At 51.7% G+C, this 19,484-nt stretch overlaps 1 protein-coding gene across 1 annotated transcript in view; it reads left to right on the top strand.

Annotated features, from left to right (window-relative positions):
• Positions 1-19,484, top strand: part of LOC144945278 (uncharacterized) — a 102,914-nt gene that overhangs the window by 47,494 nt on the left and 35,936 nt on the right. Inside the window, exons 2-4 of the mRNA XM_078873667.1 lie at positions 12,019-12,100; positions 12,974-14,454; positions 15,684-15,974. Coding sequence (XP_078729793.1) covers positions 13,983-14,454; positions 15,684-15,974 — 763 coding nt within the window. The 5' untranslated portion in view covers positions 12,019-12,100; positions 12,974-13,982. The remainder of the gene's footprint in view (positions 1-12,018; positions 12,101-12,973; positions 14,455-15,683; positions 15,975-19,484) is intronic.

Here is a 19,484-nt window from a genome sequence, read left to right as displayed (position 1 = left end):
GAATGCTTTGTTGGGTAAACGAAAGTCGTTATCATAAAAATAAAAGTAGCCGTTTCTTATTGTTTTTTTAAACCAGCTGAGAAATTGCGTCATGAACCACGGGCTCGAGTCTACGTTTGACAAATATGCAAATGTTCTCAGCAGCCAAATACTCTGAACGCGTTTTGTTGATTTTGAATGTGGAGGGGAAAATCGGAGGACCTGGAGAAAAATCCACGCGACCACGGCAAGGGGAGAGAACGTATACACAACAGGCATCAGGGTCGGGATCCAACCCACGTGCTCCTTGCAATGCCAGGCGAGAGAGATAACATCTCGCCACCGCGGCGTCTCTGGATAAATTCATTTCGTTGGAGGTCAAAGGTCATCCGTGGAGTGCTGAGTGGCAGGTCAAATTGTGTCCGAGTGGGGTTTCATTCCGGTGACTGATATGGGCAATGACAAATGTGGAGTTAAAAATAAATAAATAAAACAACATATATACACGTATATGTGTTGAATTTTAAATGAGCACCTGGTGCATTAGGGAGACAAAGGCGGTCGTACTTGGTGCTGACGACACTAACCACACGAGTGTGTCGCGCCGGTCTTAATAGGCGCTCGCTAACAGCGGCTTCCCCCAGCAATCTGTTGAAGACTGTACGGGCGATCTGTGTACGTGTTTCGTTCCTGAACAGTATGCATCCGTCTCCCCGTGTGGTTTACATATTTCCTGCCATTTCTGTTTTTAAACATTGGGCAAGTTCCTGATATACTCACCACCACCACCAGCACCACCCTCTCCCCACCCCCCGCTCCCTTCGGTTGCAACTCGATCTCCTGGCGCGGCAGCTGCACCCATGGGCACTTTTCTTAAATGCTGCACCACTCCCGTCTACAGCCGCCTCCTAACTTCAGAGCTCATCGGATTCCTACAGTATAAATACATATTCTGATTCTCAAAAAAATATTTAAAAAAAAAAACCTCTAGCGAAGTGGAGGAGACTTCCTTCTGCTAGCAAGCGGCTCGGGCAGGAAATCAGTGGGGCTGAGCCTTCTACCTTTTTTTTATTTGACGTTTTTAAATTTTCTCATTGCCGATATTTCATCCGCATAACCTACACACGAACGGCTGCTCACGGTTGTAGTGGAAAGCGAATGGCGACGTTTTTTTTTTGTCCAAGTTAATTGGATTCTCCCACAACGGTCGCGAAATTTGGCGTTTGCATCGCTGCAGTGATTCCCTGCGTACATCTCGCGTGGCAAGCCAGGCACCAAAAAAAAAATCTGCTTCGCTCCCCAGATCGGACGTGAGAGATGGACGTTTTGTAATTACATAATGCACAGCGTAAGGGACAAGCCAGTGATCAAATCACACACACACACACTAACACGCGGCAAAAGACACTAGCCAATCCTCGCTGCGTGGCCGTGATGTCACCACAGCGCTTGTGCCAGGCTAGGTGCGCCGTGGTGGTGAGATGTTAACTACCTCGCCTTGGTATACAGGAGGTGGTGGGTTCGATCGCGAGCCTTTTTCTCCGGGTCCTCCGGTTTTTCCCTCCACATTTAAAATTATGAACGGTAACGGTTATTAGTCGCTGATATTGGGCCGTGAGCGCGAATCGAACTCGGGTTGGCGGACGGTTCGTAGCGCAGGGCGCTAACCACTGCACCACCGCTCCCGACTAAACACACACGCAAACGCAAGATTCCATTGACAATCTCAAACACAAACACACCTTGCACAACCCCGCATTCACGAACACACAGATATCCGCTATAGCCGCTAACAGCCCTTGTTTTGACAAGAGCTGTTAGCGAGCACCTATAAAGGCCGGCACGGCACACGATGGGGTGGGTGGCCAGCACCACGCCCGGCCGCCTTTGTCGCCGTAGTCAATGGCGATGTTTGCACACCGCACCAGGTACTAATTTGAGGCTAAGTCTACCTAAGCCCAGGACCGGTTCAGATATTCGTCACTGGTGTTGGCCGTGAGCAGCGCGCAAACCGCTACGCCAACACTCGCCTACTCACCCACGCACTCACCCACTCATTGTCGCACAAACACTGTTGTGACCTGCAGTGTGATGGCTGAACAGTGTAAACTATTGAATGGGTGGGTGAGTTAGTAGGTGAATGCCTAGGTGAGTGGGTGAGTGAGTGGGTTAGTAGGTGAATGCCTAGGTGAGTGGGTGAGTGAGTGGGTTAGTAGGTGAATGCCTAGGTGAGTGGGTGAGTGAGTGGGTTAGTAGGTGAATGCCTAGGTGAGTGGGTGAGTGGGTGAGTTAGTAGGTGAATGCCTAGGTGAGTGAGTGAGTGAGTGGGTTAGTAGGTGAATGCCGAGGTGAGTGAGTGAGTGAGTGGGTTAGTAGGTGAATGCCTAGGTGAGTGAGTGAGTGAGTGGGTTAGTAGGTGAATGCCTAGGTGAGTGAGTGAGTGGGTTAGTAGGTGAATGCCTAGGTGAGTGAGTGAGTGAGTGGGTTAGTAGGTGAATGCCTAGGTGAGTGGGTGAGTGAGTGGGTAAGTAGGTGAATGCCTAGGTGAGTGAGTGAGTGGGTTAGTAGGTGAATGCCTAGGTGAGTGGGTGAGTGGGTGAGTTAGTAGGTGAATGCCTAGGTGAGTGGGTGAGTGAGTGGGTTAGTAGGTGAATGCCTAGGTGAGTGGGTGAGTGGGTAAGTTAGTAGGTGAATGCCTAGGTGAGTGGGTGAGTGAGTGAGTGGGTTAGTAGGTGAATGCCGAGGTGAGTGGGTGAGTGAGTGGGTTAGTAGGTGAATGCCTAGGTGAGTGGGTGAGTGAGTGGGTTAGTAGGTGAATGCCGAGGTGAGTGGGTGAGTGAGTGGGTTAGTAGGTGAATGCCGAGGTGAGTGGGTGAGTGGGGTGGGTTAGTAGGTGAATGCCGAGGTGAGTGGGTGAGTGAGTGAGTTAGTAGGTGAATGCCGAGGTGAGTGGGTGAGTGAGTGGATTAGTAGGTGAATGCCGAGGTGAGTGGGTGAGTGAGTGGGTTAGTAGGTGAATGCCTAGGTGAGTGGGTGAGTGAGTGGGTTAGTAGGTGAATGCCGAGGTGAGTGGGTGAGTGAGTGGGTTAGTAGGTGAATGCCTAGGTGAGTGGGTGAGTGAGTGGGTTAGTAGGTGAATGCCTAGGTGAGTGGGTGAGTGAGTGGGTTAGTAGGTGAATGCCGAGGTGAGTGGGTGAGTGAGTGGGTTAGTAGGTGAATGCCTAGGTGAGTGGGTGAGTGAGTGGGTTAGTAGGTGAATGCCGAGGTGAGTGGGTGAGTGAGTGGGTTAGTAGGTGAATGCCGAGGTGAGTGGGTGAGTGAGTGGGTTAGTAGGTGAATGCCGAGGTGAGTGGGTGAGTGAGTGGGTTAGTAGGTGAATGCCAAGGTGAGTGGGTGAGTGAGTGAGTGGGTTAGTAGGTGAATGCCGAGGTGAGTGAGTGAGTGGGGTGGGTTAGTAGGTGCATTCCAAGGTGAGTGAGTGAATGGGTGGGTGGGTTAGTAGGTGAATACCTAGGTCCGTGGGTGAGTGAGTGGATTAGTAGGTGAATGCCTAGGTGAGTGGGTGAGTGAGTGGGTTAGTAGGTGAATGCCTAGGTGAGTGGGTGAGTGGGTGAGTTAGTAGGTGAATGCCTAGGTGAGTGGGTGAGTGAGTGAGTGGGTTAGTAGGTGAATACCTAGTTGAGTGGGTGAGTGAGTGAGTGGTTTAGTAGGTGAATACCTAGTTGAGTGGGTGAGTGAGTGAGTGAGTTAGTAGGTGAATGCCTAGGTGAGTGGGTGAGTGAATGTGTGGGTTAGTAAGTGAATGCCTTGGTGAGTGGGTGAGTGGGTGAGTGAGTGAGTGGGTTAATAGGTGAATGCCTAGGTGAGTGGGTGAGTGAGTGAGTGGGTTAGTAGGTGAATGTGTCGATGAGTGTGGTGATTGAACGCAGTGTGAATGAGGTCGAGACATTGGGACCGCAGGAGTTCTTGGTGCAGGAACTCACAGCCACCACCCCCCCCAACACCCTCGTGGTTCCCTCCACAAAGGGAAGGAAAGTCTCGCGGGAGAATCCAGACATGACATGGTTCCGTGTTCCGCATCCTCCCGGTCTGTCTGCGCCCCGCAGTTTCAGACGTTAGAGTTGGACTCCTGGCGGAGGTCCTGAGCCCCCACAGTCCACCACCCCGAACCCCCCCTCCACGGATAGTTTCCACCCTGCTCCTCCTCGTCTTTCCCTCCTGCATCTCTCCTTGCCGCCTCCACTTGCTCCCTCCTTCCCTCCAACCCTCTCTGCGTATCCCTCTCTCATCCCCCCCTCCCTCCTCCCCCTCCCTCCTACTCCCCTCCACCCCTCCTTCTACCCCTCCCTCTCTCACCCCCCCCCCCCTTCCTCCTCCTCCACCCTCCCTCCTCCACCCACCCCTCCTTCTACCCCCCTCCCCCTCCTTCTACCCCTCCCTCTCTCACCCCCCCCCCCCTTCCTCCTCCTCCACCCTCCCTCCTCCACCCACCTCTCCTTCTACCCACCCCTCCCCCTCCTTTACCCCTCCCTCTCATCCCCCCCTCCCTCTACCCCCTCCCTCCTTTTCCCTTCCACCCTTCCTTCTCCCCACCCCTCCCCCTCCTTTACCCCTCCCTCTCTCATCCCCCCCTCCCTCCACCCCCTCCCTCCTTCTCCCCTCCACCCCTCCCCCTGCTCCTACCCCTCCCTCCTCCCCTCCCCTCCCCTAGTGTCACGTGAGCCGCCAAGGTCACGGCCGGGTTGCCACGCGGATGCGCGCGATGAATCAACATCGCGACTCGCTCGCTCCGCGATTGCCAATTTGAAATCGATTGTCAAATCGATCATTTGTTCCCCGGTTCCTCGATTGCTAAAGTTCAATCGGTAACGTTTCTGGCACTGGGCCTTCTTCGCAGAACATATCGAGATGGTGCGTGTGGCTTTCTATCTCTCTGGCCTCTCTGTGTACTGTGAAGAAGGGGCATTCCCCGAAACGTCGCTTATTATATATTGCATTAAGGCTACACGTGTTTTAGATATATATACAGTGCAAGACACACAATGAAGTGGTGTGAATCGATGTGATCTGCAGTAGGTGAGCATCTCTAACCAACAGAGTCAAAGTGATTCCCTGTGGCTCACAGCCCAATATCAGCGACTAATAACCGTTACCGGTCCTGGGTCTTTCCCTAGGTCGACTCAGCCTTAAATTAGGCGGCTGGGGGTGCTACTGGCCACACAACCCCTACGTGTGCCGTGCTAGCAAACGGCACTTGCCCCAACAGTCTAGTAGAGGCTATACGGGGATCTTTGTCTTTGTGCGGCAAGGACAAATATCAACGAGCCTTCGATTCACTTTCACGAGGCGTTAGGTTCTCGTCTCCTGTGTACAGCCCTGCAGAGCCAATGGTGGACATTCCACATTCCTTTGGCGGGGCTGTGTCGGGGGGGGGCTAATCTAATCATAGCACAACCACCCCAAACTGTACCACTAAGTGATACTTATTTTATAGACCCCACCCGAAGGGATGATGTGCTGAGTCAACCCCTCGCCCCCCAAACCCCCAGTCCCGCCAGCCCGACCAGGAGTCGAACTCGCACTCCTTCAGCTTACGAGACTTTCTCTCTCTCTCTCTCTCAACCCGCTGATCCTCCTTGCACGATCGTGGGGGATCTATTTCGGGAATTCGTTGTGTATGTTCGTGCTTTGAACTTCTTTCGCACCGTACGTAGCCAACCATGCTTATCGGAGGTGCAGGGGGGAGGGAGGGGGGGTTGAAAGGACAATCAACTGAACACAAAAAGCAATTCTAAAACAATCGTCTTGAATCTGGATGATGTAAAAGTGCATAGCTCCTTGATGTCGGAAGGAAGAGCGTTCCAGACGGCCCTGCACCTTAACGCGCCCGATGCGGCCTTTGTCCGATGGCGAGCAGCCAAAAGCCGCCGCTGCTGCTGCTGCTACTGCCGCTGCTGCTGCCGCTGCCGCTGCCGCCGCTGCTGCTGCTGCCGCTGCCGCTGCTGCTACTGCTGCTGCTGCCGCTGCTGCTGCCGCTGCTGCCGCCGCTGCCGCCGCTGCCGCCGCTGCTGCTGACGCTGCCGCTGCTGCTACTGCTGCTGCGAGGATGACGAGTGGAGTTGGCGTCACGACGCTTCGTGCTACTTGACGAGACCGGCGAAAGGTGTCGCGGTTGATTTGCGGCGAGCACTTTGGGCGTAACGAGTTAATGACCTCTGTCCACACGTCTCAGCGGGACGAACCCGGGTCCCCTTTAGCAGCAGGGACTAGAGATCCCCACTGGGCTCGCGCCTTGCTATGAATGAAGAACATCGGCACCGTCAACAACAACATGATCTTTTGTCAAGACGCTCTTCGCCCCTCCATCCCGACATAAATAAATAGTCGCTCCAAGCCTGGGGCGTTCCATTCAGACTCTGTCTCCTCGACATACCTGTTCTTCACGTGAAGACGTCTGCTTGCGTTGTGGCCGAAACGTCGTGAGAATTATTTTATCATGTTTTATTTTTCATTATTTTATTATTTGCCTTCTACGTGACTTTACCGAAAAAACCAAGAAGAAAAAAACAACATGATCATCATCAACATCGTTATCTTGCTGTAGTCCACTGCTGGATGAACGACCTCCCCGAAGGTCCGTGGCCACCTCTTCCACGATCCCGCCGTGCGATGATCCAAGCTGCGACCCCAGCACGCACGGCTTTCCTTGGCAGACGTGCTAATTGTTCTAAAATACGTAATTACATTCCGTGTTTGTGTGTATAATTACATATTAGGGGCCCGTCCATAAATGACGTCACGCACCTTGATGTGTGACGAGGGGAGGGGGGGGTTGAGAAATGTGACGTCACGTAAAAATGCGCAACTTTAAATGAATATAGAATTGTTATAACAACACTAATTGTTATAACAACACTCCTACAACATCAGAGTGCAGCGCCACATTAAATACGCACTACAATGACAATAGTTTAAAGCGATTTGAAGCATGTTTTATTTTCAAAATGGATATATGGTTTGGGGGGGGGCAGAGCTTGAGGGGGGGAGGTCTGACTTTTTGTGACGCCCTGTGACGCGAGGGAGGGGGGGTCAAAAATCGTCCAAAATCGCGTGACGTCATTTATGATCGGCCCCTTAGCGCAACGGATCACGAAACCCGTCGCGCGCCGAGCTCGATTCCCGCTCGCGGCCGACACCACTGACGGCTACCTTCACCGGTGCTGGGCCTCCCCTAGGTCGACTCGGCATCAAACGAGCACCTGCTGCGGAGTGCGAAAGTCGCCACTGGGGAGACAAAGGCGGCCGGGCGCGGCATTGGCCACCCAACCCACGTGGTGTGCCGTGGCGGCCTTCGTAGGAGGAAGCTTCGCCACAAACGGTTCTGTTGTCTTTCGATTTAAAGCTTTCGTGACTGCAGGGATTCATCTTCTTGGTTCTTTCGGTAAAGTCACGTAGAAGGGAAATAATAAAATAATAAAAATAAAACATAATAAAATAATTATCACGACGTTTCGGCCACAACGCAAGCAGCCGTCCTCATGTGAAGAACAGGTCTGTCGGAAAGACAGCGTCTGAATGTCCTCATTCAGACGCTGTCTTTCCGACAGACCTGTTCTTGACCTCATTCAGACGCTGTCTTTCCGACAGACCTGTTCTTCACCTGAGGACGGCTGCTTGGGTTGTGGCCGAAACGTCGTGAGAATTGTATTTTATTATGTTTTATTTGTAATCTTTATTATTTCCCTTCTACGTGACTTTACCGAAAGAACCAAGAAGCGTTCTGTTGTCAGCAACGAAATAGCGGGATGCAGACGGCGAGAGCCGCGTTCTGAATTCACCTCGCGGAGCAACACCCAACATCTCAATTAACGGAGTATCACGTTGGTTTGTGTTCGCCCGCACGCCCGCCCGCCCGCCCGCGTGCGTGCGTGCGCTTAGGGGGCACTTAGGGCGAATTGGAAGAGTCCATCTGAAGTGGCGGTGAGGGGGTGGAGTGAGAGAGTTGGTGGGGGGGGGGGGTTCAGGGTGGGGACACGGCGAGCGGTGGAGGACTGAGGGAGGAGGAGGAGGGAGAGACGATCGTCTCCGACCAACAGCCTCGCCTCTCTACCCGGACCCGCGCTACAACCTCTACCCCCCCCCATTCTCTGCCACAACCTTGCGAGAGGTCATCCGGCGAGAGGGGGGGGGGGCGAGGAGGAGGAGTGAGAAGAGAGGACATCAACATCACGAGTGAACGATTGCTCCATAACCGTTTCACGGCTAACGCGGTGACCTCGGTGGCGGAGTTTGGGGAGTGAGGGGGGAGGAGGAATTTATTTTGTTTTTTTATTGGGGGGGGGGGTGCAGGGGTGGGGGTGGGGGTGGTGCGAGGAGGAGCTCGGGGGGGGGCTGAGGGGGGGTGAGTAAGTGGAGAATTGCGACGCTCAGGCGAGAGCGCATCTCTTGAAGGATCGAGCAGAGGAGCGAGCGACTTAGTGAGTCCACCCCCACCCACTCGCTCATTCCTCGCGCACATCGGGAGCCCAGACAGAGACGCAGAGACACGAGGCAAAGACAGAGAGAGACACAGAGACAGAGAGAGATCATTTGATTTGAGATATTTTTGGAGGTGCGGGAGGGCGAGTGGTGAGATGTGTGGGTGGTGGTCGGGTGACAGTGCCGGATAGACGCACGCGGTTCAAGAGGCAGATGTTTAATCCTCGCTGCTGAGAGTCGAGATATCGACATGTCAGTGGAAAGAGAGAGTGACGAGAGAGAGAGAGAGAGTGGGGAGAGAGTAAGTGGACGTGAGAGATATTGATAGATCGGTTGAGTGAGAGGAGAGAGAGAGAGAGGGTAGCGTAGAGGGATACATTGAGAGGTCAGTGGGCAGAGAGACGAGAGCGAGAGACGGCGAGAGAGACAGTGGCACAGCAGACAGAGCTGGTGGAAGAGAGAGAGAGAGAGTGTGTAAGAGGGACAAGATGGAGAGGAAAAGCGAGAGAGATGATAAAGAGACTTTTGACTTTTAAACAGCTTTTATTGCCGACAGCAGCAAATGCACTGGAGGCGATTTCAATATGAAATACACAAAGTCACCAGCAAACGAATACTCGTTCTGAATCCACGCGCTGTGGCGCAGAGAGAGAGAGATGAGAGGGTAGGAGGAGGAGGAGCCCGGTGAGGAGCTGGAGATGCCTTCAAGGAGCTTGCTGATTGATTGACGGCGCTCCTTAATTGAGAAGCCACTCGCTAGAAGCACCCTCTGAGTGGGTCGTGGGAGCCCCAGACACCCGCATGACCCCCCATCCCCATCCCCCCCCCCTCCTCGAAGGTCGATCGACAGATGACTTGCAACAACAAAACAGCAACAGCCGTCACTCAGTGAGGGTGAAGTCACCGCAGGCAGCGCCTCAAGTGCTACGGCGAGGAGCACGTGGAGACCTGACTGAGATGACCGGCAGATGCAGCCAACCCTCGTGTGCTCCGATCCACCCCTCCACCACCACCATCACCATCATCACCACCAACACCATCACCACCATCATCACCACCACCACCATCACCACCATCATCACCACCACCACCACCATCACCACCATCACCACCATCATCACCACCACCATCACCACCACCATCACCACCACCATCACCATCATCATCACCACCACCACCACCATCATCACCACCACCATCACCACCATCACCACCACCATCACCACCACCACCATCACCACCACCATCACCACCATCACCACCACCATCACCACCACCACCACCATCACCACCACCACCATCACCACCACCACCACCATTACCACCACCACCATCACCACCACCACCATCACCACCACCACCATCACCACCATCACCACCACCATCACCATCACCACCACCATCACCACCACCACCACCATCACCACCACCACCACCATCACCACCATCACCACCATCACCACCACCACCATCACCACCACCATCACCACCACCACCGTGCCAGACCGCTCTGCTTTAGCCGCCACGGGGCTCGTCACGTTGTTGTGCGAGCGTGGCACCGTTTTGAGACGAGGCTCAAAAGAAAGGTGTCCCTGGTGCGGACCAATCAGTTTCAAAGGCAATGCGTAGATTATCGGAGTACGTTTTTGCTGGTTTGCATTCTGACCACAAGTATTGTGGTTAATGCAGACACGATTCCTTGTAAAAGGTTTCAGTTTGTTGTTTAAACATCTTAACACAACTGTTTTGTTGCCAGAAAAAAGGGGAAAACCTATTATCATATTTTGGTATCGGCAAAGGAAGTCCCATGATGTAGTTAAACCATTTCGGATATCACTGCGTCACTGTGACTGATGATGTTGTCACTGCGTGACTGTCACTGATGATGACGTCACTGCGTCTCTAGGGGGTGGTGGCCAACACCCCTCCCGGCCGCCTTTGTCTCCCTAGCGGCGATGTTTACACACCGCACCAGGTACTCATTTGACGCTGAGTCGACCTAGTGGAGGCCCAGGACCGATTCACGTAATCGTCACTGGCGGTGTTTGCCGTGAGCGAGAATCGAACCCGGGTCGCCAGGTTCGTAGTGCAGCGCGCTAACTGCTACCCCACCGCTCCCCACCGCTCCCCACCGCTCCCCACCGCTCCCCACCGCTCCCCACCGCTCCCCACCGCTCCCCACCGCTCCCCACCGCTCCCCACCGCTCCCCACCGCTCCCCACCGCTCCCCACCGCTCCCCACCGCTCCCCACCGCTCCCCACCCTATAACATGTACGCACACACACACACAGAGATACAACAGAGACAAAGATCCCCCGTATAGCATTAGATACATTTTGGGACAAGTGTTATTCGAGAGCACACACACACATTTATATGTATATACACACACGTACAGACGTAATTATAAAAGTCATAATACCCGAACGGGTCTGTGTATAATTGAACGCCACGTGAATTTAGGAGATTAAGAACATTTTAAATTAGTGCTATGTTACAAATGCTACGCATTAGTCACGGACGTTAGATGCGAACGCGTTAAAGTCCGTGATTCTGCCCTCCCTACAATGTTAGAGAACTCATATATGAGTAAAAAAATAAATTACATTGAATAATAATTATACTTATTAATAATTTAATGGACACACTGCGCCATCTGGTCTCCTGGATTTGGATCAAAAGACATCGCTGATGGGTGAGATAATTGCAAGAGATTCCGTTCGGAAACAGTTTAAAAGATCCACGGTTCATCGCAGAATTAGCAAACGCACTTTTTTTTTTGCTTGAGAGACGACGAAAATATATCCCCCTCCTCTTACGAGTTGCCACGCAAATTAAAATTAACTACCTAAGCTGACAGTTAATTGCCCGTTGCTTAACATGCAAAATGTTGCTTTCTTTAAAAAAAAAGAAAATCTCACTTCCTGCATCGTAGCCTCCACGCTGAGGCTGGTTGGCACGCACGCACGCGCGCGCGTGAGTGTGTGTGTGTGTCTGTGTGTGTGTGTACACACGGTAGTCGGTGTGTAAACATCGCCACTAGGGAGACAAAGGCGTCCGAGCGTGGTGTTGGACACCCGCCCCCTCGAATGCCGTGCCGCCCATCATAGGTGCTCGCAAACAGCACTTGCCCCAACAGTCTGTTCAGGCTATACGCGGGATCTCTGTCGGTTTGTGTACACGCTCGTTCTATTGCCGGGGGCCGAGCACATCCGACATGTAATATGTATATGTCTTAATCTTCTTGGTTCTTTCGGTAAAGTCACGTAGAAGGGAAGTAACAAAATAATAAAAATAAAACATAATAAAATAAAATAATATATTATGTTTTATTTTTATTATTTTATTACTTCCCTTCTACGTGACTTTACCGAAAGAACCAAGAAGATGAATCCCTGCAGTCACGAAAGCTTTAAATCGAAATATATGTCTTAAGTGAATAGATAAATAATTAGCGCTGTGTAGGGGTAGGTGGGTGGGTGGTTGGGTGGGTGGATGACAACATATCTTGACTTGTTCAAAATCACTTTTTTGTGCTTTTTCTCGTTTGTTTGTTCCAGTTGTTTGGGACTAAAGTGAGGGATCACGCGGCTCGCGCTGGCGAACGAACCTCATCGAACATTCCACGGTGGCAATTCATCGGTGAGTCACTCCGGCCGTGACATGGTTTGCCTGGCTTTGAATTATCCCTCGCTGGGGTGGAATATCCAGCGGAATATAAATATTAATTATGATGATAACGGTAGTAGTAGTAGTAAAAAATAATAATGGAATAACGCGGTTAAAGTTAATTGAATCGCAACTTATTTTGATGAATTGTTAGTGTTTGCTTATATGTGTGTGTGTGCGTTGTCAATCACTGGCGTTGCAGCTGGAATATAAACTAAGGGACGGTTTATCTTTGTTAAGGTTTATTTACTTTAAATAAACATATCATGTTTATTATTTTCTTTCTCTGCGCGCGTATAGAGGATTGCCATGTGTACACGTACCGCTTCGTTAAAACAACAACAACAACAACAACAGCGAATCTAATTGTCCGTTTGTTTGATGGACAGTTCGAATTTTTCTTCTTGGTTCTTACGGTAAGTCACGTAGAATGTAAATAATAAAATAATAAAAATTAAACATAATAAAATAATTCTCACGACGTTTCGGTCACAACGCAAGCAACCGTCCTCAGACAGAGTCTACTCGACAGACCTGTTCTTCACCTGAGGACGGCTGCTTGCGTTGTGGCCGAAACGTCGTGATAATTTTTTTATTATGTTTTATTTTATTATTTGATTATTTCCCTTCTACGTGACTTTACCGAAATAACCAAGAAGATGAATCCCTGCTGTCACGAAAGCTTTAAATCGAAATTTAGTTCGAATTTTGATTGACGGTTGTTCGAATTTCTCCGATTGTGTTAATTTTGGAAAAAAAAGTTGCGTGAGACTCTCTGACTTTACCGACTAAGTGTGTATCAAATGTCTTTCCCCCACCCTCCCCCCCCCATTGGGCTGCATGAAGACAAAGGGTCGTAGCCCGAAACGTCACCCTCATTGACATTTGGAGCGGCTGTTGTTTTACGAAGGCCGTGTTAATGAGGACGGTGGTGGGATTATTTTTGTTTCTTTGTTTTGATTGCGATGCCGAGAAGATTACGTGCGGCGATTTAGCAAGATAAGCATCGTCCACTATATCAACAACAATATCAACAACCAGATCAACAACAATATCAACATCAACAACAATATCAACAACAGCTACAATAATAACAAGATAAAGAGAGGATTAAGAACGTTCGTTTTGATCGAGCGCATGATTTTCTTAAAAAAAAAGCAAATGAAAAAAACACCGAGATTAATTAAAACAAACCACCACGTGCTGACACACATCAACAAGAACGGCAACAGTAGCGACAAACAATATCAAATAAACGACGGTAACAATTACGGTTGATTGTATGGACCTCGTTAAACTTGTGCTGATTATGAATTGAGATATATTTGCAAACCAACTTCGCCGTTGGTATCTGCTCTAATCAAAACCGCGACCTGAACAACAACTCAACAACAACAGCAACAAACAACAAAATATCAACAACTCTGAAAGTATTCTTGGTTCTTTCGGTAAAGTCACGTAGAAGGGAATTAATAAAATAATAAAATTAAAACATAATAAGATACAATTCTCACGACGTTTTGGCCACAACGCAAGCAGCCGTCCTCAGGTGAAGAACAGGGCTGTCGGGAAGCTTTAAATCGAAATTTAACTCTGAAACTGTTCATTATCGGACCCGAGTTGAAAATCTATTTTTTCAATACTTTGCCGTGAAGACTCAAACTCTTCCAACACCACCACCACCACCACCCACCGCACAAACAAACTCCCCCCCAAAAAAAAATCACTCCCAAGTCATCAGCGCTCGGATGAACCGCACGTACGCTGCCCACTGCGGCCGCGGCGCGGATTCAAACGAATCTGGCGGCTAGCCCGTCCCAGCAAGAGCCGGCGATCTGACTCCAACTCGAGCGCGATGCCGGCTCCCTCGGCGCACTGGTCCATGCAGGCCACCGCGGCCGCGCAGAGGCGATGCCTCCTGCTGCTGAGGCCTCGCCCCGTCCGGCCTCTCAGATTCCTGGCCCTCTTGGCTCTCTACCTGTCCGTCGGGAGTCTTCTGCTCTCCCACTCGGCGCCCCTCGTCGCCCGTCTCGCCGCCAGGGCTGGGGTCGCTGCCGGGAGTGGTGGTGGTGTTGGTGTTGGTGGTGTTGGTGGTGGTGGTGGTGTTGGTGGTGGTGGGGGTCACGTGGTGGTCTCGACGGACGTCTTGGAGGAGCCTTCAGGAGCTCCCTTGGAGGGGACCCTGCAGCAGCTGCAGCAGCAGCAGCAACAGCAGCTGCAGCAGCAGCAGCTGCAGCAGCAGCAGCTGCAGCAGCAGCAGGGAGCTGCGTTGGGCGTCGGCATGTGGGCCTCAAGAGGGTCCGTGTCGGAAGGGACTCACAGAGATGGTGAGGTGGTGGTGGTGTTGTGGGTGATTGTGGTGGTGGTGGTGGTGTTGTGGGTGATTGTGGTGGTGGTGTTGTGGGTGATTGTGGTGGTGGTGGTGTTGTGGGTGATTGTAAGGTGGTGGTGCTGTGGGTGATTGTGCGGTGGTGATGGTCGTGGTGGTGTTGTGGGTGATTGTGGTGGTGGTGGTGGTGTTGTGGGTGATTGTAAGGTGGTGGTGGTGTTGTGGGTGATTGTGCGGTGGTGTAACGACCAACAACGGTGACGATTATCTGAACCGCTCCTGGGCCTCCCCCTAGATCGACTCGGCCGTAAATGGGTTACGGGTGCGGCGTGTAAATATCGTCGATGGGGAGACAAAGGCGGCCGGGCGCGGTGCTGGCCACCCACCCCCCTCGTGTGCCGTGCCGGCCTTCATAGCTGCTCGCTAACAGCACTTGACCCAAAATTCTGGTAAGGCTACACGGGGGATCTTTGGCTTTGGTGAGTCTGGTGGCAATGGCGTGTAGAGTTGGTGAGGTTGATGATGATGATGTTTGTTATTTAAGATTAAGATGATGATGATGATTATAACAATGATGATGATGTTTACGATATGTGAAATTTGATGAAGATTAATTATCTATGATTTACAATGTTTAACTCGATGCTGCTGACGATAATATTGATATTTATGAGACAAGTGAAGTTAATTGTCACAATAATCATTCAGGACGTCCAACCACAACAGTAATACCACCACAACCCCCGTTATCACCACCACGACCATCACCACCACAGTTACCGCCACCACTATCACCACTACCACCACAACTACTGTCATCAACACAACCACGAAGACCATTAATATCACCACCACAATTACCATCATCACCACTACCAACACAATCGCCACCACAATTAGCACCAGCACTACAAGCACCACCACAATTACCATCATCACCACCACGTCCATCACCACCACCACCACTACTATCACCACCACAATTACCATCATCACCACCACGCCCATCACCACCACCACCACAATCACCACCACAATTACCATCATCACCACCACGTCCATCACCACCACCACCACTATCACCACCATAATTACCATCATCACCACCACGCCCATCATCACCACCACCACCACTACGGCCGCATTTCCCTGAATCTCCATCCATCAACTCTCCCTCCCCCATCCCCCCTCCCCCTCTTAAACCCCCCCTCCACCTTCCACCCGCAGCTTCGCCCCCCGCCGCCTTTCCAGGGCTACCCCGCGGTGGTGGAGGTGGTGGTGGTGTTGGTGGTGGAGGTGGTGGTGGTGGTGGTGGAGTTGGTCCGGACGAACCCTTCTCTGGGGGGGCTCGCATCATCAAGTACCGGCCCCCCTGGATGCGACAGCGAGCCGAGGGCAGCGAGCGTCCTCAGGGAGGATACGGGGGGGCAGTGCAGCCCCCCCTGCCCGGAGTCGTGGGGGGCAGCGGTGGCGGTGGCGGTGCGAGAGCTGCCAGCGAGCAGGACGAGTCCGGGAAAGGTGAGGACGAGTTTACCATCATCATCACCATCTTCATCATCATCACCATCAACACCATCATCATCACCATCATCATCACCATCATCATCATCACCATCATCACCATCATCACCATCTCATCATCATCTTCACCATCACCACCATAATAATTTTCATCATCACCATCATCACCATCATCACCATCATCACCATCTCATCACCATCCACCTTCACCATCATCATCATCACCATCATCATCACCACCATAATCATTTTCATCACCATCATCACCATCATCTTCACAATCATCATCACCATCACCATCATCATCTTCACCATCATCATCTTCACCATCATTACTATCATCTTCACCATCATCACCACCATCATCATCTTCACCATCATCACCATCCTCATCTTCACCATTATCACCATCATCACCATCACCACGATAATAATTTTCATCACAATCATCACCATCATCACCACCATCATCATAACTGTCATCATCTTCACCATCATCACCACCACCATCATCATCACCTTCATCATCACCACCATCATCATAATTTTCACCACAATGACCATCACTATCACCACCATCATCATCAATTTAACCACAATCATCATCACCACCACCATCATCTTCACCATCACCATCATCACCACCATAGTTTTCACCACAATCATAATCACCATCACCACCATCATCACCAGCATTACCATCATCACCACCACTATCATCATCACATACAAACTCCACTCACACTCACTCACACCCTCACTCACACTCGGCAGAACGCACGAGTCGGGAATCGAACCTCGGGGCATCTTGCTGTGAGTGCGCGAGTTATTTTATTATGTTTAATTTTTATTATTTTATTACTTCCCTTCTACGTGACTTTACCGAAAGAACCAAGAAGATGAATCCCTGCAGTCACGAAAGCTTTAAATCGAAAAAGTGCGCGAGTTATTTCCACTCATCATCGTCATCATCGGGATTGGAGAGTGCGTACACCCCGCTGATCCCCAGCACTGCATCTAACACCAGGGGTGTGATTGACAGGGATGTGATTGACAGGGATGTGATTGACAGGGATGTGATTGACAGGGATGTGATTGACAGGGATGTGATTGGCAGGGATGTGATTGACAGGGATGTGATTCACAGGGATGTGATTGACAGGGATGTGATTGACAGGGATGTGATTGACAGGGCTGTGATTGGCAGGGATGTGATTGGCAGGGATGTGATTGACAGGGATGTGATTGACAGGGATGTGATTGACAGGGATGTGATTGACAGGGATGTGATTGACAGGGATGTGATTGGCGTGCGTCAGCAATTAGTGACACGTGCTCGGCTATCTCTGATTGGAGAGGGGGTGGGGGAGTGGGGGGAGTGGGGGGAGTGGGGGGGAGGCGGAGGAAAGGGGGGAGGGCGATGAGGGGGGAGGCGGGGCAAAGGGGGGGGGGGGGCAATGGGGGGAGGAGGCGGCGAGTAAAGGTGTCAAGGCCCAAGGTGGATTATGGATATGTTTGCATACATACAAAGATACAGATCCCCCGTATAGCCGGAACAGACGGTTAGGGCAAGTGGTGTTAGCGAGTGGCGCCTATGAAGGCCGGCACGGCACACGAGGGGGTGGGTGGCCAGCACCACGCCCGGCCGCCTTTGCCTCCCAAGTGACGATGCTCACACACCACACCAGGTGCTCATTTGAGGCTGAGTCGACCTAGGGGAGGCTCAGGACCGGTTCATATAATCGTCACCGCAGCGGAGCGCTAACCGCTGCACCACCGCTCCGCATACGGAAAGCCACGCTCAACACTCATCCCTCTCCCCCCTCCTGCACCCCGCCCCTCCACCCCCAACTACCCAACCTCCAATTTAGAATCTGTCAATTACACGGGGCATTTAAATTCACGACACACACACACAAACGACTGGGATAAGTACTACGCGAGGGTTTTACGGTGGAATTTGTTTATAATTATCTCGGTACGAAGATAGGCGACCAGCTGCCACTGGCCGCCCATACACAGCACCGCTAACAGCCTCACACACAGCTACAAACACAGCTACGCACACAGCTACAAGCACAGCTACACACACACACAGCTACACACACAGCCACACACACAGCCACACACAGCACCGCTAACAGCCTCACACACAGCTACACACACAGCTACACACAGCACTGATAACAGCCTCACACACAGCTACACACAGCTACACACAGCACTGCTAACAGCCTAAAACACACAGCTACACACACAGCTACACACAGCACTGCTAACAGCCTAAAACACACAGCTACACACACAGCTACACACACACACAGCTACACACACAGCTACACACACACACAGCTACACACATACAGCTACACACACAGCTACACACACAGCACCGCTAACAGCATCACACACAGCTACACACAGCACTGCTAACAGCCTAAAACACACAGCTACACACACACAGCTAGACACAGAGCATTGCTAACAGCCTCACACACAGCTACACAAACAGCGTTGCTAACAGCCTCACACACACAGCATTACTCACAGCCTTGCATAGCCAAAGCTCCTCCGGCTAGCCTCAACCGGCTGTTGGGGCGAGTGCTGTTGGCGAGCACCTGTGAAGGCCGGCACGGCACACGATGGGGTGCGGCTGACCTTCTGCTGTAGCAGAAGGGTCATTGCCCGAAACGTCTCCCTCTGATATATTTCTTGATCGTTTTTTAAAGTCGCGCCCCGTGTTGCTGCTTACCGATGTGTTGTGGGCTTTGACGCTGTCGCTGCTGGTGCATCTAAAATCACATCGCCACGTATTTATTCTAGATTTGAAGCTTTCGTGACTGCAAGGATTCATACTCTTAGTTCTTTCGGTAAAGTCACCATGTAGGTAAAAAAAATGAAATCAAAATTAATAAAAATAAAACAATAAAAATCACGACGTTTCGGAGGCAACACAAGTCTCCGTCATCAGGATGGGCACAGGACTCAAAATCAAACGCTTATTAGTATAATTTGTCTCATCTCATTCGAATCGAATTCATGTTCCATTAAAGGTAAAGGCGCAACCCCTGCAATGGCTCGCTCACGCCTCCGCTGGCGGAAGAGGCTTCCACTGCACGGGGCTCTTGACGCCCCCCCCCCCAACTCCCCCTCCCCTCGGCCCCATCTAGCGGACGGTATACTTGGCCTACTCTTCCACTCACGCGCCAACGGTTGACCAACCGTGGTATTGGTCATGGATACCGTGCAGGGCTTATCTGGACACATAAACATTGTATTGGGGGGGGGGCGGAGAATATTGGGGGGCTGGGGGGGGCGGGGTAGTGGGCGGGATGAGGGGCGGGGAAGGGGGGGGGCAGGGTGGGGGGCGGAGGGGCGGGGTAGTGGGGGTGTTGGGGGGCCAGGGAGATGGGTTGGAGGGGCATGGAAAGGGGGGGCAGGGGGGCGAAGTGGGGGGGCGGAGGGGCGAGGTAGTGGGGGGGGAAACAGGGTTGGGGGGGGGCGGGG

The sequence above is a fragment of the Lampetra fluviatilis genome, chromosome 37, assembly GCF_964198595.1.
Source record: "Lampetra fluviatilis chromosome 37, kcLamFluv1.1, whole genome shotgun sequence".
NCBI classification, from domain to species: Eukaryota; Metazoa; Chordata; class Hyperoartia; order Petromyzontiformes; family Petromyzontidae; genus Lampetra; species Lampetra fluviatilis.
Note: the sequence above shows the minus strand (reverse complement) of the source record. Positions and strands in the feature narration are given on the sequence as shown.